The sequence below is a fragment of the Bos indicus genome, chromosome 5, assembly GCF_029378745.1.
Source record: "Bos indicus isolate NIAB-ARS_2022 breed Sahiwal x Tharparkar chromosome 5, NIAB-ARS_B.indTharparkar_mat_pri_1.0, whole genome shotgun sequence".
Taxonomy (NCBI): Eukaryota; Metazoa; Chordata; class Mammalia; order Artiodactyla; family Bovidae; genus Bos; species Bos indicus.
In genome coordinates, this window is record NC_091764.1 from 104,101,840 (window position 1) to 104,128,031 (window position 26,192).

The 26,192-nt window shown below is 55.7% G+C and overlaps 3 protein-coding genes across 8 annotated transcripts; 1 reads left to right on the top strand and 2 right to left on the bottom strand.

The window, feature by feature from the left end:
* Positions 1-5,140: 5,140 nt before the first annotated feature.
* Positions 5,141-20,013, top strand: SPSB2 (splA/ryanodine receptor domain and SOCS box containing 2). Of its 4 annotated transcripts, XM_070790210.1 has the most exons (4): positions 5,697-5,900; positions 6,067-6,814; positions 18,310-18,502; positions 19,734-20,013. In XM_070790210.1, the coding sequence occupies exons 2-4, from the start codon at positions 6,151-6,153 to the stop codon at positions 19,783-19,785; spliced, it is 909 nt and encodes a 302-aa protein (XP_070646311.1). In that variant the 5' UTR covers positions 5,697-5,900; positions 6,067-6,150; the 3' UTR covers positions 19,786-20,013. The 4 variants fall into 4 exon arrangements, with proteins under 4 accessions (XP_019815815.2, XP_070646310.1, XP_070646311.1 ...); XM_019960256.2 differs by lacking the exons at positions 5,697-5,900; positions 19,734-20,013 and adding an exon at positions 5,141-5,556 and having other exon boundaries at positions 18,310-18,674; XM_070790209.1 differs by lacking the exon at positions 19,734-20,013 and having other exon boundaries at positions 5,696-5,900; positions 18,310-18,674.
* On the bottom strand, positions 8,260-11,714 carry TPI1 (triosephosphate isomerase 1). The gene is made up of 7 exons (XM_019960255.2): positions 11,467-11,714; positions 10,222-10,345; positions 10,022-10,106; positions 9,811-9,943; positions 9,451-9,536; positions 8,980-9,067; positions 8,260-8,848 (listed from the first exon to the last, which is right to left on the bottom strand). Exons 1-7 carry the CDS (start codon positions 11,690-11,692, stop codon positions 8,730-8,732), a joined length of 861 nt encoding a protein of 286 aa, XP_019815814.2. The 5' UTR covers positions 11,693-11,714; the 3' UTR covers positions 8,260-8,729.
* USP5 (ubiquitin specific peptidase 5) lies at positions 12,625-26,134 on the bottom strand. Of its 3 annotated transcripts, none has more exons than XM_019960253.2 (20): positions 25,926-26,134; positions 23,048-23,173; positions 22,725-22,791; positions 22,362-22,495; positions 22,070-22,215; positions 21,616-21,800; positions 21,056-21,150; positions 20,071-20,264; positions 19,282-19,353; positions 18,944-19,016; positions 18,671-18,796; positions 17,675-17,828; positions 17,189-17,363; positions 16,473-16,561; positions 15,501-15,692; positions 14,857-15,000; positions 14,621-14,766; positions 14,253-14,406; positions 13,917-14,001; positions 12,625-13,294 (listed from the first exon to the last, which is right to left on the bottom strand). In XM_019960253.2, exons 1-20 carry the CDS (start codon positions 26,034-26,036, stop codon positions 13,201-13,203), a joined length of 2,562 nt encoding a protein of 853 aa, XP_019815812.1. In that variant the 5' UTR covers positions 26,037-26,134; the 3' UTR covers positions 12,625-13,200. The 3 variants fall into 3 exon arrangements, with proteins under 3 accessions (XP_019815812.1, XP_019815813.1, XP_019815811.1); XM_019960254.2 differs by having other exon boundaries at positions 15,570-15,692; positions 18,929-19,016; positions 25,926-26,133; XM_019960252.2 differs by having other exon boundaries at positions 18,929-19,016; positions 25,926-26,133.
* Between the last annotated feature and the right edge of the window lie 58 nt (positions 26,135-26,192).

Below are 26,192 nucleotides of genomic sequence, written 5' to 3' on the forward strand. Positions count from 1 at the left end.
CAGGAGGAGAAGGGGACGACAGAGGATGAGATGGCTGGATGGCACCACCGACTCAATGGACGTGGGTTTGAGTGAACTCCGGGAGTTGGTGATGGATAGGGAGGCCTGGCGTGCTGCAATTCATGGGATTGCAAAGAGTCGGACACGACTGAGCAACTGAACTGAACTGAACTGAGGAGGTACCTTTAGGGGTATTGTGTCAGGTCAAGAAAGAGCTGTCTGGAATGCTGGACATTTTCTTCATCTTTTTGCTATATATAAATATGTAAAATTCCCTGAGCAGTTTCAGGTTAGTGTACTTTGTATATGTTCAGTTCAGTTCAGTTGAGTTCAGTCGCTCAGTCGTGTCCGACTCTTTGCAACCCCATGAATCGCAGCACGCCAGGCCTCCCTGTCCATCACCAAATCCCAGAGTTCACTCAGACTCACGTCCATTGAGTCAGTGATGCCATCCAGCCATCTCATCCTCTGTCGTCCCCTTTTCCTCCTGCCCCCAATCCCTCCCAGCATCAGAGTCTTTTCCAATGAGTCAACTCTTCGCATGAGGTGGCCAAAGTACTGGAGTTTCAGCTTTAGCATCATTCCTTCCAAAGAAATCCCAGGGCTGATCTCCTTCAGAATGGACTGGTTGGATCTCCTTGCAGTCCAAGGGACTTTCAAGAGTCTTCTCCAACACCACAGTTCAAAAGCATCAATTCTTCGGCGCTCAGCTTTCTTCACAGTCCAACTCTCACATTCATACATGACCACTGGAAAAACCATAGCCTTGACTAGACGGACCTTTGTTGGCAAAGTAATGTTTCTGCTTTTGAATATGCTATCTAGGTTGGTCATAACTTTTCTTCCAAGGAGTAAGCATCTTTTAATTTCATGGCTGCAGTCACCATCTGTAGTGATTTTGGAGCCCAGAAAAATAAAGTCTGACACTGTTTCCACTGTTTCCCCATCTATCTCCCATGAAGTGATGGGACCAGATGCCATGATCTTCGTCTTCTGAATGTTGAGCTTTAAGCCAACTTTTTCACTCTCCACTTTCATTTTCATCAAGAGGCTTTTGAGTTCCTCTTCACTTTCTGCCATAAGGGTGGTGTCATCTGCATATCTGAGGTTATTGATATTTCTCCCGGCAATCTTGATTCCAGCTTGTGTTTCTTCCAGCCCAGCGTTTCTCATGATGTACTCTGCATATAAGTTAAATAACCAGGGTGACAATATGTTACATTTCAGTAAAAAAAAAAAAAGTTAAAATTACTTGTAGCACTATGGGATATTTGAGCTATTACCAGCAAATTGAGCAGTTCAAGAGTCAGCGGGAACAATTGGTGAAGAAGCATTGAAATCACCAACAGCTGAGCATGTGCAGCTTCTCAAACTGAGCTAGAGTTGGCCTTGGATTCGGCTTGATATCCGTCCGCCAAGACATATCTTTATTTTTGTTGTCGCACTGGCAAGAATATCCAGGTTGGGTGGATGACAAGTGTTCAGGTTCACATCTTTCTTTCTGTTTATAATTTTTTCTTTTTCTTCTTTTTTTAGTATTTATTTGGCAGCGTCATCTTAATTGAAGCATACTGGATCTCTATTGCATCATGTGGGATCTTTCTTTTTAATGTGCGTTCTTTCTCTTTAATTATAATAATATAAAGGACTTTCCTGATGGTCCAGTGGTGAAGACTCCATGCTTCCAGTGCAGGGGGTGTGGGTTTGATCCCTCGTCAGAGAACTAAGAGCCCACATGGGGCATGGCAGAAAGAGAAAAGAAAATTATATTCTGTACATCATTGTATGTGTACTGCCCTGTATTGTGTTTTACATGAAGCTAACATATGCTGCAAAGAGTCTGACACAACTTAGCAACTTAGTGACTGAACAACATCTGCTGTACCTAATAGATGGGGTAGTAAGGGATTTTCAAGGGTAATTTTAACTATGAGACGCAATTGGCCCTTTGCTTCTCTACCCTCTAAAAATGTGAAGCATGTAGCACAGTGTCTGGCATCCAGGCAGTACCTTCAACCTGGACCCCCACCTCCTACAACACACACGTGCTCTCTCACTAAAGCTGCCAATGACTGAAAACATTGTGTATGTAATCAGACTTGAATTGTCTGCTGTGCTGTGTCCTCCTTGTCTTCTAACTCTGCACACTCACACTCTGCACACACACTCCAGGGCCCCTCTTGATTCCTGGAATTCAACTCCTGGCTGACACACTTCCCAAATTTATATCTCTAGTCCAGGCTTCTCACTACTCCACCCCCCATCCCCAGGCCTTTCTTTTTCTTTTCCAGACTTGCCATTGTCAAGCATGTTCTGGATGGTTCCACTGAGTTGTTCCAGCACCTCAAAAACCTGTCCTAAAGTGAACCCACCATCTCTTTCTCCCACCCTCCTGCCCTGTCCCCATTGGCTCCTCTTTCGTCATCTCCACCTTCACTTGTGGCACCACCTTCTAACAAATTCTTCCTGGCTAGAAACCTCCCTTTTGGATTTTCCTGGTGGTGTAGTGGTTAAGTATCCATCTCGCAATGAAGGGGAAATGGGTTCCCCTGGTCTGGGAACTAAGACCCCACATGCTTCGGGGCAACAAAATTCTTGCGCCACAACTACCAAGTGTAAGGAGAGCGTGGAGAAAAAGACAGCGACCCGGGCATTCAGGCAGAGAAAGATTTATTATAGAAGAGAGAAAATGACCGGCTTTAGAGAGAAACCAGTGCCCTCCCTTTACAGCCAACCCTTCTTATACCCATTGGTGGGAAATTGTGCCCTGAAGGGAGGGGGCCTTAGTTTATCTTTAGCCCACACCTGGGGTCTTGTGATCATGTAGTCTGAGGGGTCTCACAGCTGGGTTGTCACGTAGTCTTGAGAAACTGGCACCAGCAGGGAAAAACAGGATATCTCCTTAAGGGAAAAATAGGATGCCACCAGGGCAATGTGGCCACTGTGACTTCGTCCCTTGTTGTCAGGTCGCCACAATGGGTCATTTTTAAATTATACCCTATGAGCCCCTTGTGGGCCCTAACACTGAGCCCACAAGCTCTTGAGCTGATGCTCCACAACAAGAGGCGCCCCCCGCCCTCCCCCGTGCAGTCAAAATGAAAAAAGGAAACCTCCCTTTCTCTCCTTCCTCCTCCTGGCCTTAGCATCTAATCAGTCACCAGATCTTGCCGTTTCATCAGTGTTTCTTGAATTCTTTTCATCCTTATTTCAACTGCCCTATTCCAGGCTCTCAACACTTTGTCAACTGGGCCACTGGAACCAATCTTCTTGCTCCCATCTATGTCCCTTGAAGCCTGCTTTCCATTGCTGCCAGGGGGATCTTTCTAAAAGGAGTTTTCCGCCATGTTCCTCCCCAGTTTCTTTCTTATGTGGCTCCCCGTTACCCATCTGTCCTACCAGTTAACGTTTGCATTCTTAGGCCTCCTGATCTCACACCCACTTCCCTAGGCTTGTGTGTCTCAAGCTTCCGTTCTTGCTACAGAAACCCTGAAGTCTTCCAAGCGCTACTGCTTCTGTTTTTTGTTTTTTGGTTGCACTGGATCTTCATTACAGTGCACGAGTTCCTCAGTGCAGTGACTGCTCTTGTTGTGGAGCACAGGCTCTAGGCACGTGGGCCTCCGAGGTTGTGACACACGGGCTAAGTGCTCCGTGGCATGTGAAATCTCCCGGGACCTGGGATGGAAGCCATATCCCCTGCACTGGCAGGGAGAGTCTTATGTACTGTACCACCAGGGAAGTCCTGGTTTTTTTTTTGTTGTTGTTGTTGTTTTTTGTTGACCACTCAGTCTGAATGTCTTCTTCATGCAGTGACTCTAATCCAATCTCTGTCCTGCAGAACCACTTGTCAGATAAATTCCTTGTCTTTTTTTCCTTTTTTGGCCGCACTGTGTGGCATGAGGGATCTTAGTTCCCTGACCGGGGATCGAATGTATGCCCCCTGCAGTGGAAGCATGAAGTCTTAACCACTGGACACCCAGGGAAATCTCCTCCTGTCATTCTTAAAGATTCAGTCCACTGTCATCTCCTCCAGGACACTTTCCTTTCTAAACTGCTTGATCCCTGGTTAGCAGTCCTATCCTTTTTACTCCCCTAGTACCTTCTAGATACCCAGAATTTTATCTAACACATGATAAACTGTTTTATAAATGTTCTTGTAACTTCCTTGAGGATTCACTGCTTAGTCCTTAGTGCTCAGCACACATGATTAAATTTGAACCAGAAATTGTTCTAAGTGCTTTACTGAATAATCTCACCGGATCCTCACTAGAGCTTATGCAGTAGATAAACCAATAGTATCTCCATTTTACAGACAGAGGAACAGGCATGAGGAAGTTAGTATTGGCCCAAGGTCCCCTGCCTAAAAGCCTTCAGGCATTCACATCCAGTCAGCCTGTCTCCACAGCAGGTATTGCCACTATCTTATATTGTGCTAAATCGCTCAGCTGTCTCCAACTCTTTACGATCCCATGGACTGTACCCCTCCAGATGCCTCTGTCCATGGGGATTTTCCTGGCAAGAATACTGGAGAGGGTTGTCATTTCCTCCTGCAGGGAGTCTTCCCAATTCAGGGATCAGATCGGTGTTTCCCTCATTGAGAAATTATTTACTGCTGAGTCACGGATATTGCATCTCTATAAAATGGGCACTTGGGACTTCCCTGGTTGCCCAGTGGTTAAGAATCTGCCTTGCAATGCAAGGGACGCAGGTCTGATCCCTAGTTAGGGAACTAATATCCCACATGTCTCAGAGCAACTAAGCCCATGCGATGCAACTAGAGAATCTGTGCTCTGCAGTGAAAGATTTCTTATAATGCATCTAAGGCCTGATGCAGTCAAATAAATACTTTTAAAAAGATAAAACGGGCCCTTAGTAAATGTTATGGAAACAGAAATAGCTATGCTTAGTTGAGTGCATACTACTAGCAGACTTTGCCTGGATTGTCTCAACCCTGTGAAGTAAGCACCATCATTATTCCCATATCACATAGGAGAAAACAGCTCTGGAGATGTTTGGCAACCTCTCCAAGGTCACAGAGCTAATTAGTGCAGTAGCTTCTCGCACAAGCAAGGTCTTAACCACTGCACTACCAGATGAGGCCACTAGCTCAGCAGTGGATTCATGTGTAGGGTGATGCATGCAGAGCCAGAAACTCAGATTTCAGAGCCCCAGGCTTACAGCCGGCTGACTCACACCCCAGGTCAGAAAAAGATCAGCCCAGTAACATGACCTAGAATCAGCAGCACTCGGAAATAGACGGCACCACAATGGAGGTCCTTCCTTGACCTCGTGTCCCGTATCCCGAGGGGCTCAGGAGCTGGTTGCCCAGGCGACTCAAAGTTTTTGAAGAACAGACCTCCAGGGACCTCAAAGCGACGATACCATGAAAGGGTTAATTCTGAGCTTGGGCTGCCTGGGGCGGACTCCCTAGTGGCCAAGAATGGGTTAAGCGCCGGGCAGATGGCCTCGGGGGCGGCCTGCACGCTGCCCAGAGGTTAACTGCCCGTGAGTGGCCTCTACGCACCACGGGGCCCCGACGGCCCCCGCCTCAGCCAAGTGGTAACTACCCTCTAGGGCCCCCACGGGGGTCGTGGCCTCGGGGCGCGACTCGACCTGGCGCAGCAGCGAGAGGGTTAACCGCCCCAAAGGGCTTTGTGGGCGGGGCCTGGGGGCGCGGCCTGGGGGCGGGGCCGAAGGCGGAAGCGGCAGGGGTTCTGCCCCCTGCGCGCTTCGGTAACTTTCGGCTCGGCTCCTCCGGAGGGCAGGCGACCTCCGGGCACGCGAAGCCGGGCGAAGCCGGGCGAGGTTCGGGGGCGGTGACAGGGGCACGGAGCGGGTGAAGGGGACGGTCCCTGGGCAGGTTCAAAGGCGGCGAACTCGCGAGTCTCGAGAGGCCCGGACAGGTAGGTGAGGGCAGGGTAACGATGGGCCTAGGAGCTTTGAGGGGAGCGAAAAGGGAGGAGAGGAGCGGTGAGCAAACCTGGGGACAAGGATGGATGCAAACCTGAGTGACGAGTCCCCTCCAGGATCCCTCGGTTCACACCCTCTTCTCTCCCAAATCCTCGCTAGGTCGATCCCGACCCGGAGCTCAACTTTCAGAAGAGAGACGCCGCAGCAAACCTCTCTCGGGGAATCGTCCAGCTCCTCATCTCCATGGGCCAGACGGCCTTGGCAGGGGGCAGCAGCGACCCCTCCACCCCACAGGCCCTGTACCCTGACAGGTCTCGTCCCGAGGGCTTGGAGGAGCTGCTGTCTGCTCCCCCTCCTGACCTGGGGGCCCAGAGGCGCCACGGCTGGAACCCCAAGGACTGCTCGGAGAACATCGAGGTCAAGGAAGGGGGCTTGTGCTTTGAACGGCGGCCCGTGGCCCAGAGCACTGATGGGGCCCGAGGGAAGAGGGGCTACTCGAGCGGCCTGCACGCCTGGGAGATCAGCTGGCCCCGGGAACAGAGGGGCACCCACGCCGTGGTGGGCGTGGCCACAGCCCGCGCCCCGCTGCAGGCTGACCACTATGCGGCGCTGCTGGGTAGCAACAGCGAGTCGTGGGGCTGGGACATTGGGCGGGGGAAACTGTACCATCAGAGCAAGGGGCCTGGGGCCCCCCAGTATCCACCTGGACCTCAGGGTGAGCCGCTGGAGGTGCCAGAGAGGCTGCTGGTGGTACTGGACATGGAGGAGGGAACTCTGGGCTACGCTGTCGGGGGCACCTACCTGGGACCGGCCTTCCGCGGACTGAAGGGCAGGACCCTCTATCCAGCAGTAAGCGCGGTCTGGGGCCAGTGCCAGGTCCGCATCAACTACCTGGGCGAAAGGAGAGGTGAGGCCTGGGACGGGTGTGGGGCGAGTGTTCGGTCCCTGGTGGCTGTGGTTTGGGATGGATGCTCAGCACCTTACAACCACAGAGGGAATGGGCCATCATCTGACTGGTCTGCTACTCAGTTCAGTGCCAGGATTGGCTAAGGGACTTCACAGCTGTTACCTAAGTTCATCTTCCTAACAGTCCTAGAGGTAAAAGTAAGTAAAAGTTGGGAAAGCAACTTGCTAGTAGGTGGTGAATCCTCAGAACGGAGGGACACACCCCAGGGATTAGGGCTTCTCAGGAGAGCTCAGCCCCTGGAACAAGAGGTGCAAAGGGTTAAATCTGCCCTGAGCTAGGAGTCCAACTCCAGGAGGAAGAGGACCTGCGGTGCCAGGCACCCAGGGCGTGTACCTGGCTCTTTGGGCTCTGACTCTGTGACACACACCTACTTCCTTCTTCCACCAAACCCCAGGAAGGAGCCATTGAGGCTGGGGCACCTGGAAGGAGAGCAGTGAAGGAGGCAGGCCTCGAGGTGGGGCTGCGGGCAGAGGCCTCCTTGGGGAACCAGGGAGCCAGGCCTTTCTGCAGTTGCAAAGTCTTCAGTGGAGGGTGGCTGCCTCTCCCCACTGTAGCCCATGGGAACCATTGTAGAGTGAAGAAGGCCTGCCTTTTTCACCAGCCCCAGTGCCAAGACCTCTCTAGATTCAAAGCCTGGGCCAGCCCCACTGTCAGAGCCCCCTTGGCCCCTTGCTTAGAGGGCCTTAGGGCTTCACCCCAGCTCTGACTGGGGATGCGTGAGATCTGAGATGCCTCCCCCAGAGCAGATACACAACTTAAGGGCACCTTAGGCCTCCCGCTCAACCGTGGTGGGAGTGGACTTGCAGCCGGAGAAGAGAGGGAACCTGGGCAGGACCCCGTGGTTTGAGGACTTCTGGCTGGAGGTCGCACCCCTACTCACCTTCCCTCCTTCTCTTCCCCAGCGGAACCACACTCCCTTCGGCACCTGAGCCGCCTGAGCGTGCGCCACGCCCTGGGGGACACCCGGCTAGGCCTCGTTTCCGCCCTGCCCCTGCCCCCTGCCCTGAAGCGCTACCTGCTCTACCAGTGACTCGGGGAACCACACGTGGCCCTGGGGCCTTGACTCACCCCTCGGGGGCAGGAGGCACTGCTGGCTACCTACCACCAGGGAGACTGCGGGCAGGCAAGGCTGGGTCCCACCCCCACTCCCACCTCAGGTCTGAGTGCCGCCCTCCAGAGCCACCACCCAGAGGGTGGAAGGGATGGAGCTGTTAGTCAAGGCTGTGGCAGCCTGGTACACAAGACATTTTTGCAAGTAAAAATTATAAGAGATGTGCTGCTGTAGAAACTGGTCTGTGGTATTTTGGGGCACAAGGGTCCCCGAGCTGCCCCAAGAAAGGCAAAGATATGATGGGGGCAAGTTTAGTGAAGAACAACCACAGGGCTCAGTGCCAGGTGTTTATTCCCCCACACGCGGGACTGCTCAGACGCAACACACACAGGCGTTGGCACCGTGGGAGGGAGCAGCGCCCTGGCCTCAGCTGAGGACAGGGCTTTCTCTCAGCCCTTGGCCTCATGGCGGGAGACGGGACAGGACCAGTTCTCTCCTGTCTTCACTGGGGACTGAGGGGACCCACGAGCAAACCACCCTCCCACCTCTCAGCCAAGAAGCAGCCACCTTGGTGACAGGTTTAGTTCCAACGGGTACAGTAAGTGGAGGCGGGATTGTTCTGGTCCCAACCATGACAAGGTAGGGTGTAAACGGTAAAGGAAGAGGTACTTTGGATTCGGCCACGAGAGGGGTCAGGCGACACCACGAGAAGCATGTGTGGAGGTCGGGGGGCAGTACAGTTACTAGGCTTCTGAGCTACCTAGTCCCTGGCTCAGCAGGAAGGGTAGTGGAGATAGACAGGGCTTATTGTTTGGCATTGATAATGTCAACGAACTCAGGCTTGAGGGAAGCACCGCCCACAAGGAAGCCATCCACATCAGGCTGGCTTGCCAGCTCCTTGCAGGTTGCCCCCGTCACAGAACCTGGGAAGGGAGACAAGAGCAGGAGTGGTCAGCGATGATATGAGGGTACTCCACACCGACCTCCAGGTTGAAGGAGGGCTCGGTCTGGTTCTCAGCCCACCCCACCTCAGGCTGGAGCCAAACCCACTTACCCCCATAAATGATGCGGGCGCTCTGAGCCACTGCATCAGAGACGTTGGACTTAAGCCATCCCCGGAGCTTTTCGTGTACTTCCTGGGCCTAGAACAAGAAGCCAGACTAAGACCTTCACTCACTGGGGAAAAAACCCTGGGCTCCAGTGGAGACAGGCAATGTGGTTTGCGGGCAAGAACCCTGGGGCTTCAATCCCACCCAGGCCCTGGAATGGGTATCCTGGGACAAGTAACTCTCTTTTCTCCTTTTATTATTTAGTCTTGACGTGTAGCATGCAGGATTGACATGTAGCATTCAAGATCTTAGTTCCCTGACTAGGGTCAAACCAGTGCCCCCTGCAGTGGAGTCTTAACCTCCAGGGAAGTCCCTCTCCTGTCTTTTAAATGAGGGGTTGGCCCAGGTGGTCTCTGTGGTCATCCAGTTCTATCAAGACAGGGGAGGATGAGGACAGGGCTCCTGGGCTTGGTTACCTGTTGCGGTGTTGCCGTCTTGCCAGTACCAATGGCCCACACAGGCTCATAGGCCAAGACAACCTTGCTCCAATCCTTCACATTATCTGTGGGACAGAGATCACAGGTGGCAGGGTGAAAACAAGGAAGAACATAACCAGTGGTTTCCCAGAGAACGAGAGTGCTGGTGGCCTACTGCCCCCTGGTGGCTATTATAGGAAAGTGACATTAGAGGCAGGAGTAGAAGTAATAGGAAGGATACAGGATTCCCACCCTCCCCTTTCCTGCATCAGCACCAGATAGGCTCAGGCTGCAGGGCATCCGACCCCACCCTCTGTGTCTCATAGCCCTGGGTTCAAAGGCCCCTTTTTCCAGAGATACCTGCGATGACCTTGGTTTGCTCGAAAACAACCTTCTCCGTGATGCCAGCTTCCCTCTCATCTAACTTCTCCCCAATGCAGGCAATCACTCCAAGTCCCTCTGCCAGGGCATGGGCCACTTTCTGCCCAATCAGCTGTTGAGGAACGGACTTGGTGAGCACCCGTCTAGGAACAAGCCAGCCCTCATCTCCTCCCCCCGCCCCGTTACTAACCTCATCTGACTCCCCAAAGACATGCCTTCTCTCGGAGTGCCCCAGGACTACCCACGTGGCTCCAAGATCTTTGATCATGCCAGGGCTAAAGGAAGAGAAAAGCCGTGGTTCAGCAGGGAGCCCACCCTGTCGCTGTCCCCTCCATGAGGACAGTGAGGGCTGGGGGTCCCCCTCCCACCCCTCTGCCACTAGCATCTTACCTGATCTCCCCCGTAAAGGCCCCATTGGCCACTTTGTAACAGTTCTGCGCAGCCACGGCAATCTTGGGATCTAGCTTCTGCCGGGCGAAGTCAATGTAGGCGGTGGGGGGTGCGCAAACCACCTCTGAGGATGAGATGGTGACAGACGGGATGAGATCACAGGGAAATCTTCATTCCCCAGACCCCATCCTGTGCTCCAGAGTCCCCTCGCCTTCACCACTTTCTTAGTTCTGCTTTTGCCCTTTTTCACCCCAGCACGATCATCTCTGTCCACTTTGCAGCCCAGGCTGGGCCTGTACCCAAGTCTTTGAGCCTCCCAGGTACCCCTGAGAGGCCATGGCCCTTGCCCTGCCCTCTGCTCTTTAGCAGCTGTGGCTCTGATTTCCCCAGGCTATTCTGGGCCTGAGCACCTCTTAGACTCAGCATTCTCTGGGGGCCAACCCCGCCTCCCTTCTAAAATAGCCCATCACCACCTCCCCTAGGCCAGGCCAGGATTTTCAGCAAAAGCAGAAGCCAACTCCTGGGATTTGTACTAGGGTCTTTGGGATAATAAACCACAAGAGGATGCCTCTTGATCAGCTCCGAGGTTCTGTGACTTAGGTGGGTGAGGGGACAAGGACGCAGGCCGTGGGTGGCAGCGAGTCGACCAGTTCCTAGAGGCCTTGCGCTTTCCCGTTTTTAGGCTGGAGAAAACGGTAGGAGCGCGCCTCATTCCCAAATGGCTCTGCCCCTTTCCGCGGAAGGCCGGAGTCCTACAGGACGCCGAGAGGACTGGATCGGAGCGATAGCTCAGGAGGCCGACGTGGTTGGGTAGGGGAGCTCTGCGGACCCGGCGAGGCGCGGGGAGGAGTCTCCGGCGGGCTACGTGCGGCGGCGCACGGAGCCGGCGCCCAGGGGGCAGCCGGAGCCGGCAGGCAGCCTCCACCCCCACGCACCGGGCAGCCGCCCGCTTCTCCCGATCGCCCGCAGGGGCTGGGCTCACCTTTCAGTCCCGGCCGGTGCAGGCCCCGTCTGCGCCCCGGGGCCACCATCCGCCCCACGACCCACAGCCAGGGGGTACCGTGAGATGCGGCCCCGCCTTTCCCCGCCGTAACACCCCCGGTTCAGCGGCCGCGGAGCTCAGGCCCAGATCCCGACAGCCCTGGACCCCAGCCCTGCACGCAGGGCCACGCGGACCCGGGCTGAGTTCCGGAGAGGGCGACCACGCCCGACCGCCCACCCTGGCCCTCCCTGGCCAGGGCTCACCGGTGTCGGCTGGCACCTTGGCCGCGTTCAGAGTGTTGATGAGTTCCCCCAGATTGTTCTTCCTCCCGTTCATCTTCCAGTTCCCCCCAACGAAGAACTTCCTGGAGGGCGCCATGGCTGAGGAGCAGGCACGCTGAAGGTCAGGAGCAGCGCGCCCCCGCGTCCACTGGCCGCTTATATAGAGCGCGGAGATGCAGAAACCCGCCCCCTCTGCGTCCTCGTCCATGGCTGGCCCGGCCCGCGGGAGCCCTGCCCCCGGCCCCGCCCGCCGCCCGCCGCAGCCCTGCCCCTGATCCCGCCCGCCGCCCGCGTTGCGAGGTTCTGACGTTACCCCCTTTCTTGTAGCAACGTTCCACGGCTGTCGCGGGCTCGCTTGGGTCGCTTTCAGCTTGAAATGCCTGACTTTAGGGAGAAGGCGCGAACTGTGCGCCCCGCGCTCCGGGGAACCCCCGCTTCACGGCTGCAGCCCCCCCGCCCCACAGAGGGCTAGAAGGCTCCCCCAGGGGCGCTCGCTGGCTGGCTGAAGGCCTGGACACTCCACTCCACTCCAGGCTTGGCCTCAGAGCCGTGAGGGGCATTTTTCCAACTCCGGGAAAAGGAACCCCCCCTGCCCCCATCAGAGCGGCCACATCCCTGACTGCTGAGCAGGCACCTTTGACCTACCCAGGGCCAGCCCAGCCCCACAGTTAACTGGGCAAGTAACAGGGTTCACAGGCAGAGGGACGACCCACGTGGGCTGGACACCGTGCAGCTACTAAAGAGGCAGTTCAGAGGTCTGCCCTGCCCCCAGGAGTACCTCACTTTTTGCTCCAGCGGCCAGGGCCAGACAAGGGACTGCAAGGCCTGGTGCCCAGGGCTCCCCACTGGGCGCCTGGGGACACTCAAGAAGAACCCATTTGGGCCCCCTCTCACGTGACCTTCCTCTACTTCCCTGCATGACAGCCCCCACCCCTCAGCCTCCCTCCCTCTCCTGCCCCCGTGAGCACCTCACTCAGCCCCCAATTTCCCAAGAGCAGTAAAAAGTATAGAACTGCCTGGCAGTGGGGTGGGGAGGGGGCGCAGAGCGGCACAGAGGAGCAGGGCCCGTGGTTCTCAAAACCTGACCCTCCTGCTAACCCAGGAAAGACAGTCTCCCCCCAGATATCAAACAGGACACGCTTGAGCCACGTAACTTTTATTCACATCCTGTATTTTGGCATTTTCCAGAGAAGGACAGGGAGAGACAGGGTGGGGCAAAGATTGAGGCAGGAGGGCGAGGGGGGCCTGGCTCCCCATTTCCCTCACATCCCTCCTGGCCCTGCCACACGGGGAGCACACACAAAGGGGGAGGGGAGGCACAGAAGCCCCCTCAGTGGAGGCGGCAGCACAAAGCTACACCCACGCCACACACACACACACGCCCACCCACACCCACGCACACACACGAACAAGCCCGCTCCACACTGGGCAGGCGGGATCACAGAAGCAGAGCGCTGTGGGGTTAAGGGCAGGGAAGCAACAGTCTCCTCACAGACAGGCGGCAGGCCCCTCCCGCCCCCTCCGACTCCATTCCCAAGGTCTCCCCGGAGCCCCCCCCAACCCCACGCTTTGCCTGGCCATTCTCTCCTGGCCTCTAGCTTCTTCCCTGCTGCTGGGGACGAAAAGAAAAGGGGTACCGAGCAGGGAGGTGTCCATCCCTCAGCCCCATTCCTCATGCTGGGCGGTCCGTCCCCCGGGTGCCCTCAGGGCAGGCTCTTAGCTGGCCACTCTCTGGTAGAAGTAGATGTAGCCTAGGTCCTTGGGCGGCTTCTCAGAGGCACACACTTTCTGGTCGTTGTAGATCACCCACCTGGGGAAGGGGGTGGGGAGAAGGGTGAACGACCCAGGCATCCTCTAGTGTGTCTGTCTGATGTGGTCCCTGGACTCGACCCTCGTGTGTCCTTTGCCTTCAGAGGCAAAGGCTCGCAACCTTCTCTGCCTGGGCCCCCAGACTCAGCCCAGCTGCCTCCTGTCTGAAGGGAGTGTCCCATCTCACAGGTCATTTCTACTCTGTGTCTTCGGACCCCTGTGCTGTCTTTACAGCCTACCCCCATCTATTCCTTTACGGTAGAGGTCAGCAAGCTTTGTCAAGGCCAGACAGGAAATATTTCAGGTTTGCAGGCCACCTGGTCTATGCAGCTATGCAATTTGCCTGCAGCAGTGTGAAAATAGCCACAGATGATACATAAATGAATGTGGCCGTGGTCGTTAAAACTATTTATAAAAGCGAGTGGCCCAATTCAGCCCTGGAGCCCTAATTTGCCCATCTCTGCCCTCAGGCTTTCCATCAATTTCTGGTGAATTGTGGCCTGCACCAGGCAGTCCCTTATGTTCCCACCCACACCCCACGAATATTCTAGGGTCTTCCAGGATGCCCCTACCCATTCCCCCTACCCACTCCCCCATTCAGAAGGCACGGGCTGGCTCCTCACCTGCCTTCCTTCTTGATATGGCAGACGTAGTGACCACACATGGTCGAGGTGCCCATGTGACTAATGAAGGCAAAGAGCTGATACTCTGGGGAAAGGGAGAGAGGGCAGAGCAGACAGTGAGGGAGGGGGATGTGTCCAGCAGCTCATGACCAGGGTGGGATTTCAGGGACGGCAGACAGGCTGGGCCCGTCTATCTCAGCCTCCCAGGACCCCAGCTTCAGGAGTCACGTCCACGGAAAGAAACTTCTAATGCTGCACCCTCTTGAGGGAAGCAGAGCCCCCTGGCAGTGAAGACCTAGTAGAGCAGATTGGCTAGATTCTCCCCGCGACACTCACTTCCAGGACCATCCCGGACTTTAGGTCCCACTGGAATGGACTCGGAGATAGAGTCGGCAGCCGAGCGGCCCTCTGAGATGTCCATGGCAGCTTCTGCGTCCAGGTCATCAATGTGACTGAAGATCCAATCCACAGCCCGTTCTAAACTGTTGTTCTTGGGGAGGAGGGAAGTGTTACTTTTTTAAAAAGTAAGGTCAGGGTTGAGAAACCCCAGCAAAGGCCTCTGCTCCTTCATCACAGCCATTCAAGAGTGGAGCCCCAGACTGGCCAAACCACAGGGGTAGTCCTCACTTGCTCCTGAGGGGTGGAACTTCACCCCCGCCCCCATCTTCCCAGCGGACCTGTCCTCAGCTGGGGGGCACCCCTACCGTGGCCCGCAGGGCTTTCAGGGCCTGGTCCCGGGAGAAGCCCATGGAGACGATGGTGGTCACACAGTCCTCCGGTGGGGGGTCAGCGGCTGCACTCGTGGAGCCGGGCCCGCTGGAGCCAGGCAGGATGAGGGGGTTTGCAAAATCTGGGGATGGAAGCGGTTCAAGTGTTTGGGGGAGATGCTGGCCCTGCCCGCCACGCCCCTCCCCGGCTCCAGCTCCCCAGCCCTGCCTACCCGGGTCGTCCATGTGTGACATGACCCAGTTCATGGCGGCCTCGGCCCCGCTGTTGCCAGTGTAGTAGACGGCTTTGCGGCAGGCGTCCATGGGGAAGCCCATCTCCACTAGCTGGATGATGACGGACTCATCCAACATGGGCGCTGCGGGGGAGAAGCATGGGCACAGGGGCCTGACTCCTTGGGCCACTCCCTGCCCCTCCCCCCAGCCCTCTCCCAACCACACGTTCCATGCGTTTTTTCCTCCACGGCCTGGCACCTTATTCCAGAACTAAAATGGCAACACAGCCTCATGTGGGGCCAGCACTATCCTCAAGGTCTACAGAACTGAGGCCAGAGGCGCCCCAGGGAGCCGCTTCCCAGTTCATTCTCCCACAACAGGCTGTTTCCGGAGTATGAGCTGGAGCCCCCACCCCCGCCCCCAGGCCACGAGGTTACACGAGCAGAGGCAATTAGCCAGCGCTGCTCCACCCACACAGAGAACAGAAGCTGGGGTGCTCTCTCAATCCTCACGTCCATCAAGGGGGCAGAGACAATTTGAAAGGGAGGACAGGAGGAGCACGAAGGACAGGGTCAAGGGGTGGCAGGCAGAGAAGACCCCCATCAGCAAGGGAAAGAGACAGGCAGGAAAAAGAGTCACTAACATGTCGGAGAGGAGAAGTGAGGGGAGCAGAAGGAGTCTTCGTCTTCGTTGCCATAGAAACCAAGGCTACCTTTGGGCTCATCCGGAGTGACCAGGGGTGGGGCAATGTCGGGCAGCTCCTCCTCTCCAGGCTGCAGCCCTGTGCCCCTCAGCTGGGAGATGTCTAGCTCCTCGGGCATCTCAATGGACACATCTAGAAAGCGTACGGCAGGACAAAGGTCACCTGGGCAGATCCCCGAAGCCCTCCTGGGAAGAGCACTCTAGGAATCTCAGGCCCCTACCCCCATCTTGCTCTGTAATAAGATGATGGGCAGAGCAGGACCCACTGCCGTGTGATAAAAATAACCACAGGCTGGGTGGGGGGGTGGGGGGTAAGTGAACAGGATTCCAGCCTTAGATCTACCACCAATGAGCCATGAGCCAGAGCAGGGTCTCTGACCGTGCCACAGAACGATTCTGTACTTCCGTGGGGCTCAACTTCTCTAGGAAATGAAGCTAGATCTGGGATTGGCAAAGCCGTCAGGGGCCTATGAGACCCGTGAAAACAAACTGTTTCAAGATTATCAAGATGAAAACATCTTACCAACTGTATAAAAGTAAAACTATGAAAACCACTTTTGCTTGTGCAAGCCATAACTGTAAAATCAAAGAAGTCTTAAACAACAGCGTCCTATGTATAGCACAGCACGCTGTACTCGATATCCTATGATAAATCAGAACCAAAAAATTTAAAAAGGAATATATATGTATTTAATATAACTGAACAGCTTTGCTCTACAGCAGTAACACCATGTTGTAAGTCAATGATACTTCAACTAAAAAAGGTAGTTAAAATTTTTTTTTAAATCAAAGAAGTCTTAGTAATGTTTCCCCTTTCAGAGGAAAGCTGAAGAAGCCCTAGTTTACACGGCAAGGCCCCTTCTTTTTCTACCATTTTCTGCTTAACCTCCCTTGCTCGTCCCGGCCACCATACCCAGTTTCTTGGGCACCCAGTCCAAGCCGAAGGTGAACTTCTTGATCTGGATGACCAGGTAGTCGGGGAATGAGGCAAATCGTGTGGTCCTAGAGAAGAGAGAATGGCCTGGTACCCAGAGAAGCTGTCCTGAAAGCCCCACCCGGGTCCAGCCTCTCATATGTAGAACTAACCACCCTGAAGATAATTTCATGTTCCTTTCCTGCCCTGGACAGGCATCAGAGTGTCTGCAGACGAACGGCAGCAGAAGGTAGGGAGTAGGGGAATAGGGGGGTCTTCAGGAACAGCAAAGGGGCAGGTGGCTGAAATCTCGGAGACCAAAGCACTCTCTCAGATCTTAAGTTCACGCCAGTGACGGGTGAGCAAAAAGTAAGACTATGTGCTAGAAATCTCAGTTCTGTCCACGACTGTTCCTAAGTGCCCATGCTCTGCTAGCACTGGGGAAGTGAGCAGACAGAGGCTTCCTGAAAAGTGGCCCCATCCACCCCAAGACAGACGAAGACTGGCAGGGGCAGGTCAAGGTGACATGTAGCAGTTATCCAAGTCCACTCCTGCCAGGGCCTCTCGGTTCCCCTCAGGCCCCAGGTTACCTGCCTCATGTTACCTTCCAAATCACGGAAGCCTGAGTTCTGACCACAAAGGGATGAGAGAACGCACAAGAGGCTGACAGCATCTCGGGGATGACCCTCACGGAGGCCGGGACCCATAGGACTTACTTGACGGCGACTGACTTGGCCTGCAGGGCCGTGCTCCAGAAGTCGTCCACCTGCTCGGGGGCGCCGTAGGCCTCCAGGCAGGAGCTGAAGGGCACCTGGGCCCGAACCAGCTCAGGCAGAGGCAGCTTCTCCTCTTCAGCTTGCCGCTTCTTCTCCTCATACTCCAGAAGCTCCTCTGGTGACAGAAGCAGTAGGTGGACCCTTCAGAGGGGCCGAGCCACATCCCCCCTCAGCCCTGGCCTACTGCCTCTGAGTCCACGGCTATCTCAGCTCCTCTGCCTCCCCAAACCCACCAGACACACGTCTGCCTGTGACCTGGCCTCTTTCTCAGCACAGCTCAGCTGACCAGCTGCACGCAAGGTCAATCCCACACCCCCGCCTGGTCGACAAGCAGGGCTACTGCGGGCTCTGCTCCTGAAAGGCACCCAAGCCCCATCACTGCCAGGCTTCAGACCCCAGGCCCTGGGAGGGTAGCAGAGCACCCACCTTTGTTCAGGGCCGCGTCCATGGGCACAGGCAGCTGCATGATGTAGTCCACTCGCTGGGTATACTTCACCTTCTCCGTGGCCAGGCACTTGATCTTTTCCTCCACCAGGAAGCGGAACACTTCGTTAGGATTTTCAGAGCTCCGGCAATTCCTCTATGGGGAAGAGTCAGGGTGGGGAGGTCTGGACAGCCAAGCACTGGGGTGGGGGCCTACAAGAGTCACTGGGGGGTCAGGGAGAGGGGGGAACGGAAGGGAGAGGGGCACAAAGAGGTGCAGGGACGGAAGAGCAGAGCAGAAACCTTCCCTCATCAACCTGCCAGTTCCGGCCCATCCTGGCACTGCAAGACTGCGTGGGAAAGTGCCGGTACTTTCTTTTTTTAATGTGGACCTCCTTTTTTAAAAAGTCTTTACTGGGGACTTCCCTGGTGGTGCAGTGGCTAAGACTCCACCCTCCCAATGCAGGGGCCCAGGTTCGATCCCTGGTCGGGGAGCTGGATGCCACTTGTGGAAACGAGTAAGAGTTCACGTGCCACGATGACAGATTAAAGATCCCGTGCGCCAAAACTAAGACCAGCACTAAATATTAAAAAAAAAAAAAAATTTATTGAATTTGTTATAATATCGGTTGTTTCAGGTTTCTTGGCCTGGAGGATCCTGGGTTCCCGACCAGGGATTGATCCTGCACCCCCCTGTGCTGGAAGGCGAAGTCTTAACCACTGGACCACCAGGGAAGTCCCCTGTACTTTCTTTCTAAGCACCAAGTGCTCGCCTATCATTTTCTTTGGGAGCATCCTTCATCAGGCTGCAAGCGTAACAAGTGTCCTCAGGTGCAAACGCCACTCTCAGGAAAGGCTCAGTGCTCGGGGTCACTGGGGTGGGGCTGGGCTGGGGCTGACAGAGGAGGAGGAACAAGTGAGCAGCGGGAAGAAGGGAGTGAACTGAAGTGCAGGTAGACAGGAGGAGAGTGAAGATCGCCCCATCTTCCCTGTCCTCACCTCCACCATGTTGATAAGGTGCAGGAAGAACTCTTGGGCATCCTGCTGCCGGTTGGTGGAGAACTCGGGGTGACCCTTGCCAATGAGGGCCTTGAACATCCGAGGGGCGATGCCATCTTGGACTTCCTAGGCAGAGTTGGGGCAGCCATTCAGCCAGGGCCCAAGAGGCCACCAAGTGGCCTTCTTTAGACACCTCCCAGATGGATCTTAGTTTCCCCACCATTCCAGAGCCTGAGAGGGACGGAGGTCCAGACCCACCTTCTGCTCCGTTACCTGCTCCCCATCACCCGACTCTGGTGCTGGCTTGGAATACTCCCCCGAGAGCAGGCCGTGGCCCAGCTTGGCCCTGTGTCATCACCCAAGAGAACCATTTAGTTTTCGTCTGACACCACCAATCTACCCCTTACCTCCCCAACTCAACCCCTGCTCAAACCCCCTTAGACAACTCTCTTAAATGTGAACCACCTTAGATTCCATGGGAACCCAACTCAAGGCAGACAGCATGCTTACAAGACAGCCATCGGAAAGTGTCTAGTTGGCCAGAGGCTACACTGTTGCTCCCTTCAGGGGGTCGTGGAGGAGAAAGAGGGCACACAGGCCCGACTACGTACACCTGGGTGCTGAAGTCCTGGGTGGGGTCCGTTGGGGCGTTCTGGAAGATCTTTTCCAGCTTATCCACGTACCTGAGCCAAGGGAAGGATCACTGAAGGGGCTGTGGCCAGGCCCAGAGGAAAAGGGAAAGGAGTGGTCATCTACCAGTTCAGGGAAGAGGTCCCTCCAGAGTGGGGAGACATGTGTTTGACACTTGGGGTCCACGTCTTTCCAGCAACACGCCTTCCCTCCCCTTCCCAAACCGGTCAGCATGCAGGGTACACAAGCCTCTGCCCCGAGACGGAGCTACGGGATGGGAGAAGACACTCAGAAGGATAAATACAGTTCATATTCTTTGAATAGAACGTGTCAATATGTTCTAAATTTTCACATGTGTCTCAGGCCTTCCTATTTAGACAGGATGCTCACTTCCCTAACCCTAACTTGCCTTTCTTCTGTCTCCATGTCCCAGCCCTCCCCTCTCCCCCATTAGGTGCTCATCTGATGTCACTGGCCCAAAATAAAGAGCACCTGTTGGCCCTTGAGCCCATCAGGAGGCCTGGAAGAGCCCTGGGACTGAGCATCTGGCCCTACCAGTGGGCTCGTATATAAACAACTTCACAACCTGCTCCCTGGCATGTACCAAGAACCAAGACTGAGCTAGAACAGAGGTCCTGAGGGCACCAGAGGTGGGCGCCCAGAGGCTGGCCGCTAGGAGAGAGCTGGGGGTCAGGGCACAGAGCCAGGGGCCTGGCTGCGGAGAGAGGGCCTGGGGGCGGGGGCTGGCGGCGGGGGTAAGGAGGACTCACTTCCTCTGGAAGTCGGGGATGCTGAAGAGCACCTGGACCACCGAGTTGAGGTAGCAGCTGTTGCCCAGGTTGCGGATGCCGGTGTAGCCGGGCCCGGACAGTGGCTTGAGCGGCACCGCCGACTCCTGGATCAGCTCCCACTCGCCGATGCGCTGGTTCATGTCTATCTCCAGCTCCGTCATCGTCTTGTCCGTCTGCACGGGAGGAGGCACTTCAGACCTGCGTCTTTTTTTCTTTTTAATTTAGCTGAGCCAGGTCTTAGCTGGGGCATGTGGAATCTACTTTCCTGACCTGGGATTGAACCCAGGCCCTCTGCACTGGAAGCACGGGCTTTTAGCCACTGGACCACCAGGGAAGCCCTAGACCTGTGTCCTTTATGTTCTAAAACATAGTCTAGGATGAGAGCCAGCTGGAGAGAGCCTGGAACGTGATGAATTATGGACCCAGACATGGAAGGCCTATTGGGCATCCCCCAGTGCAAGTTCTGGAAGGCCACAGGCAACCAACCGTCCAGGGGCCCATCAGGCAACAGGCCTCCACCCACATGAGGGGATGAAATGAACATGACATCCCCTAGCTGAAATGTTCCTCCACCCTGAAGCCACCCCTTCTCACTCAGATCCCCATCCCAGCATCGCTTCCTCGGTCCCCTGGGCCCGGCGACCCCTGCTAGAAACTGCGCACAGTCATGGTCATTCCCTGCTGCACAAGCAGACAAGGGACGCCTGCGTCTCACCTGGTAGAAGCCTACAAGCCAAGGACCACCCCTGCCTCATTCAGAGTGACCAGCACACAGTAGGCGCTCAGTAATAGTTGCTGAATGATGAAATGATTCTACAAGGCTTTTCACAGGCAGCCCACGAATCCTGGGAACTGGGGTTACCGTGGCATCTCTCCCCACCTTGTCGCCTCACCCTCAGCCTTGGGCAAGGAAGGCAGGCCTGACGGGCAGGGATGAGAGAATCTGAGCGGAGGGCGGTCTCACCTTCTGCATCTTCAGCATGTCGATACCAAAGTGGGACAGGTGCTCAGCCAGGTTGGGATCCAGGACCATGTCATCCTCGTCATACGAGTATACATCTAGTGTGGGAGGCAGGAGCAGAGTAGGGGGAGGGCAGTTCAGCCCCCACCCGACCACCAAGCCCACCCCCTGCCCTGAGAGGCTTGGTGGGACAGCTGGACGAGCCCAGAGGGCAACGCTCCTGGCTCCCTCAAGCGTCAGTGAGGCCTCGAGCCCTTCTTGGATTGGCTGTCAGAGAAGATGCAGTCAACAGGGTGAGGGCTGGAACTGGTTGTGTCTCCACGCAGCAGGAGGAGGCTCGAGAGTGAAGTGAGTTTGGAAGAAGACTTACTCTCTTACTTACGAGAGAATGACAGTCACCACTAGGAAGGGGACTGGGGTTTTGGGGGGCTATCTGAAAGTTCTGTTTCATCTGCAATATTTTCATTGTTTATCAGGAGACTGCACTCATGCCTTGTTCGTGTCATGTGAAATGAGTAGTGGTTCAGACCCAGTGATGTCCACGTGGAGGGGGCGGGGTGTACCAGCTCCGTCGGGAGTGATGGTGCCCAGCTTGACAGCCAGCGGGTAGCCCGTCTCCCGGAAGTGCTCCACAGCGTGGTTGTTGCCCCCGCTGCCGTCAAAGTAGCGCCGGCCACACAGGATGGAGCCATCCGTGAGGTTGAGCCACAGGTTCTCCCGCATGTCGCACTTGGAGCACTTCCAGCCACTGACCCCAGGGAAGAAAATGAGCCGAGTACAGGTCAGCGGTTTACGGGAGCGGTTGATGGGCAGACGGGGCTCTGCAGCTTCCCCCCTGGTCCAAGGCCTCTCTCATCTTCTCTCCTTGGGACATCCTCTCCCCCAGTCCAGTTCCTCATGAGTCTCCCTCCTTATTCTGCTCCTGAGCCTCTCTCCCTCCAGACTTCCAGGAGGGTGATCGCTCGCCCCTGCTCTGCAGGTCATGCCCCAAGGTTGGGGGGCAGGGGCAGGCCTCACCAGGGAGGGATCCGAGCAGGGTTGTCCAGCTGCTTGAGGTTGAAGGCATGCTTAGACACCTGTCGCACTTCCCCATCCCAGGCCTGCACCTCCTGCTTGCGGGAGGCTGAGTCGGCTGATAGGAGGGCCTCCACCGCGCTGGTCACCTGGGGGAAGCAGAGGGTCAGAGGCGGGACCCAGTTCCCACCCCACCCGCCCCTCGGTCTTCAGCTTTCCTGGAGCTTGCCCACCACACTGCTGCTCTGACCCCGCCTGCCCCAGAATCTTCAGTAGGGTGGGAAGGTATTTGTACCCGATCTCTGACAATGTCAGGCAGTCCCCCCAGCCCATCCCGGGCTATTTCCAGGTAATCCGGCAGAATGACGATCTTTACATCCTCATCGTATTCAAACTTCTCCTCGTTGAGGTCAAATCCGCCTTCGACACCTGGTGAGACAAGAAAGGAGCAGGGGCAGTGGGGTGGGGTAATGGGGGAGGGAGTGCGAGTAGGATGACCACCGCAGGGGGACTCCCCTCCTCTGATACAGTGCTTCACCTTGCCCCCTCCAGGGTCCCAGGGCCACTGACCAGGCCCCTCCTTTGGGGGCTTTCCTAGCACCTCTGAGAGCAGCAAAGACCAGCTCAGGGAAGAGAACAGGATGCCAGTGACGCTCACCGATGGCCAGTCGGGTGGGTTTCTTGCGGGGAGGGTCTCCAGTGCCTGAGGTCGCATCTTCCTCTTTCTACAGTGAGGCAGGAAGGGCACGATCAGCCCCAGCACCAGGGAAGGGACAAACGGACAATGGATGGACGGGGATGGAGTGGGTTAATCTCAGAAGAGAAGGGAGCTAAAAAAAAATCACACGTGCTGAGTTTTAATGGCCCCAGCAAAAGCAGGTGGGGGGGCGGAAATGAGGCCCCTGGGAGGTCAGGACGGGATAGACAGATTCAACCTGGTGGCCCAGCAGGATGAGCCTGAGGGCAGCAGGTCTTGCTTACCGGGCGCCGGGTCCGCCGGAGGTGCAGGTAGACGCGCTGGCCAGTCTTGTTAAAATGTCTCTCCACATACTGTTTTCCAAAGCCCAGGAATGTGTTCATGCAGATGTAGAGGCCACCCTCAGACTCCTGCAGGACAACAGGCAGGGGCAGAAACATGGGCGGGATGAAGCTTGGCCAGGGGAAGGCAAGACCTGGGGTTAGAAATGGGTGGCTTCCGGAAGCAAGGTCTGTCCTCAAACACTGTGTGGCCTCTGGCAAGTCACCTATTAGCCTTTCAGGACCTGGTACATGGCTAAGAGTCTCCCCATCCTCCTGTGACTTTGGCAACGGCCAACAAGGACACCAGGGCTGAGCAATGCCTGTCAGTCACCACTCCTCTTCCTTCTTTGAAGCCCTCCAGTCAACGCAAAGAACTCCCTTGATCTCCTTCCTGGAGCCTTGAGATCCAGAGTGAGTCGGGATCAACTACTACAGACCTGGGAAGAACTCCATGTCAGACACTGAACCTAAACCAGGAACACCATGACCAACCCCACCTGACCACCAAGATTCAGCAAACCTTCAAGACTAGAGGAGAAGAGATACTAGCATCTGAACATGACATCTAACCCTTGGGCTTGCCAGCAAGATCAGACCTTTCCTTTACCTCACTCTACCAGGTGATCAAACCCTGGCCCACACTGGTTTCATCTCCTCTTTCCTGCTAAAGGCTGGCTCCAAGGGACCCATGTGCTGCTTGGGGCTCACAGCTGAACCAGGACCCCGTCTGGCAAGGACATGAAGCCCAGCCTTCTCCAGCCACCACCTGGATGCCTCTCCCACCCCATCCCCGCCCCCCGCCGCCCCCCTCCTCCCCGGCCAATAACCAAATCTCCAAGAGGTCCCATCAACCTCCAATTTCAAAGCCATTCCCCTTCTGGAACAATCTAGCAACACTTTCTGAGACAGCTAGAATATACATTGCCCAGGAAGAAACCAGGGAAAAGACAAGTGTCCACTGTAAATCACAGCAGAGGAGGGGACATGGGCTTTCCCCAACCTGAGCGAGTCTACCAGTGCCCTTGTGAAGAGGGTGCTGGAGAAGGGGGAGAAGGAACCTGGAGACTACAGAGTCTTCTCTCAGATCCAAGCAACAACAAGGCATGTTCTTTCTGGAATTAAAGCCTCAGTGGCCTTGAAAAATTCTCTGCTGGGAATTAAAAATAGGGCAGTTCTCCATCCCATAGATCGCTCTGTACCACTCCTGAGAACTGTGCGGGTTACAAAATTTATGAACAAATAGAGCATTTCTCATCAGGGATGTCACATAAACTCTTTCTACCATGAACCCAATTTAAAGATAATCAAATATGCCGGAAGTTGGTTACCAAAGCCAACCAATGGAGACCTCTTGACAGGGAAGAGAGAAGAAAAGTATAAAGAGATCAAAACCCCTTTTGGATTATTCAAACCATTACTAAGGAGAGAGACAGGAGTATAGAAAGGGAGACTTCTACCATCTGTTGATAATTAAGGAAAAAATCTTTTCTTCCTGAGAAAGACAGCGCTTCACCATCCATGCACTTGATAAACTGGGAGGCCTGTGGGAGCTCTACAGTGATTAAACTCCTCTGTTGCCAATAAAAGATGCTGATTCCACCAAGGACTGGGAACCCCAGAGTTCTGCTCTGAGCAGCTGTCCTCTTTACGTTCTGCCAAAGCTAGACTTCAGAGAAGCAGCATGGTTGTCTGAGGCCCAGATCAAAGCCTAGCAAACCAAGCAACCCACAAATCACAGTGATGACCCTGAAATGGGCCTTAGATCACCCTGCTATACTCAGCACTGGCGATGCATTAATGAAGCCTTTCCACTCTGACTTGCAGTTTTCCCAGCCATGAGTTGGTCTGGCTGAACACCCTGGGCAGGGCCCACAGCGGCTTGAGGGAGGGGTCGGGGGGGCGGATCCCAGCCAGGCTGCTGCCCTCAGTTCAGGCTCTGGCCTGGCTAGAGGCTTGTGTCTGCCTGACGGTGTCACAGGAAGGCAGAACTGCAGGAAGGGAGGTACCGGGTGGAGCCTGCCAAACGTGAAGCACGGTGTGGGTGGTGGCTTTGTCTAACTAGTCAGGAGTGGGAGTGGGATAGGAAAGAAGCCTTAGTGTCCCCCACGAAAGAAACCATCTCTCTGGGAATACTTTTCAAAGGTTTCCCTCTGCTCTCTCTGATGGACGGGAGAAAGAAAGGGGGTTGCGGCCATGATTCACCTCAAAGGAGAAACGACTAGAGCTTTCCTCTCCTCTTCCCCCCTCCTCCACCCCCCACCCAATGACCCACCTCCCCGCCCCCTGACCATATTAACCATGGGTGGAGGCTCTATAACTCAGCCTTTCTCAGAACCAGCCTTCTTCAAGGCCACTTCCAGGCTACTAGGCACCTGGGAACTGCAGTCCCCACCCTACTACCCCCAACCCGGGCTCAGAACAGCGGGGTGGTAGTGGGGGGGGGGGGTCGCCCCATCCCTCCCACACGAGACTACAAAACCCGGAGAGCCATGCGCGACAGGCAAGGCCAACTCCCAGGCTTTCCCAGGGGTCCACGTGGGAGATGTAGTCCGGCAACTGGGTGGAGCCTCTAGCTTAGAACGTCAATGAGGGGAGTGAGCGACTACAATCCCCACAGTACTCCACGAGACGAGGAGCGGATGGGGAGGGCGCGGTGGCTTTCGGGAGTGGTAGTCAGACGACAGCTCGCACGAATTCAAAGCAACGGCAGGAGTAGCGTGGAAGACTACAAGTCCCATGGTGCACCGCAGGGAGGCGGTGGCCCAAGCCTTGCAGGCCCCGGCAGAATGACCAGGGAGATGGAAGTCGTGCTCGCTGCGGGCGTGGGGAATGGGCTTACCGGTGTGTCGAAGGAGAAGGCGCACTCGTCTTTGTGGACCCGGTCTCCAGCCTTGGGGACCCGGATCGTCGGTAATACTGACAGCAGCGCCTCCTCACTCAGCTCCGCCATGACACCGGCACCAGCTCCTCCACACACAGCGGTTCTCACCGCTTCTAGTCCCCCCTACCCTTCCGTCCAATGAGCACCACTCGTTAGGGGCATGCGCCGAAGGGAAGACGCGCGAGAATGGCAGTTGGACCGAGCCTGCCCGCTAGTGCTCCGCCC

Coding starts and splice junctions, on each gene's coding strand:
- SPSB2 (XM_019960256.2), top strand. CDS start 6,151: ATGGGCCAGACGGCCTTGGCAGGGGGCAGCAGCGACCCCTCCACCCCA. Junction 6,815..18,309: donor CTACCTGGGCGAAAGGAGAG/GTGAGGCCTGGG, acceptor CGGTTGTTTCAG/GTTTCTTGGCCTGGAGGATC.
- USP5 (XM_019960252.2), bottom strand. CDS start 26,036: ATGGCGGAGCTGAGTGAGGAGGCGCTGCTGTCAGTATTACCGACGATC. Junction 22,792..23,047: donor TCCGGCGGACCCGGCGCCCG/GTAAGCAAGACC, acceptor GCCTCACTGTAG/AAAGAGGAAGATGCGACCTC. Junction 15,693..16,472: donor CTGGGTGCCCAAGAAACTGG/GTATGGTGGCCG, acceptor TACGCTTTCTAG/ATGTGTCCATTGAGATGCCC.
- TPI1 (XM_019960255.2), bottom strand. CDS start 11,692: ATGGACGAGGACGCAGAGGGGGCGGGTTTCTGCATCTCCGCGCTCTAT. Junction 9,537..9,810: donor GCAAACCAAGGTCATCGCAG/GTATCTCTGGAA, acceptor TCTGTCCCACAG/ATAATGTGAAGGATTGGAGC. Junction 9,068..9,450: donor AGACGGCAACACCGCAACAG/GTAACCAAGCCC, acceptor TTCTTGTTCTAG/GCCCAGGAAGTACACGAAAA.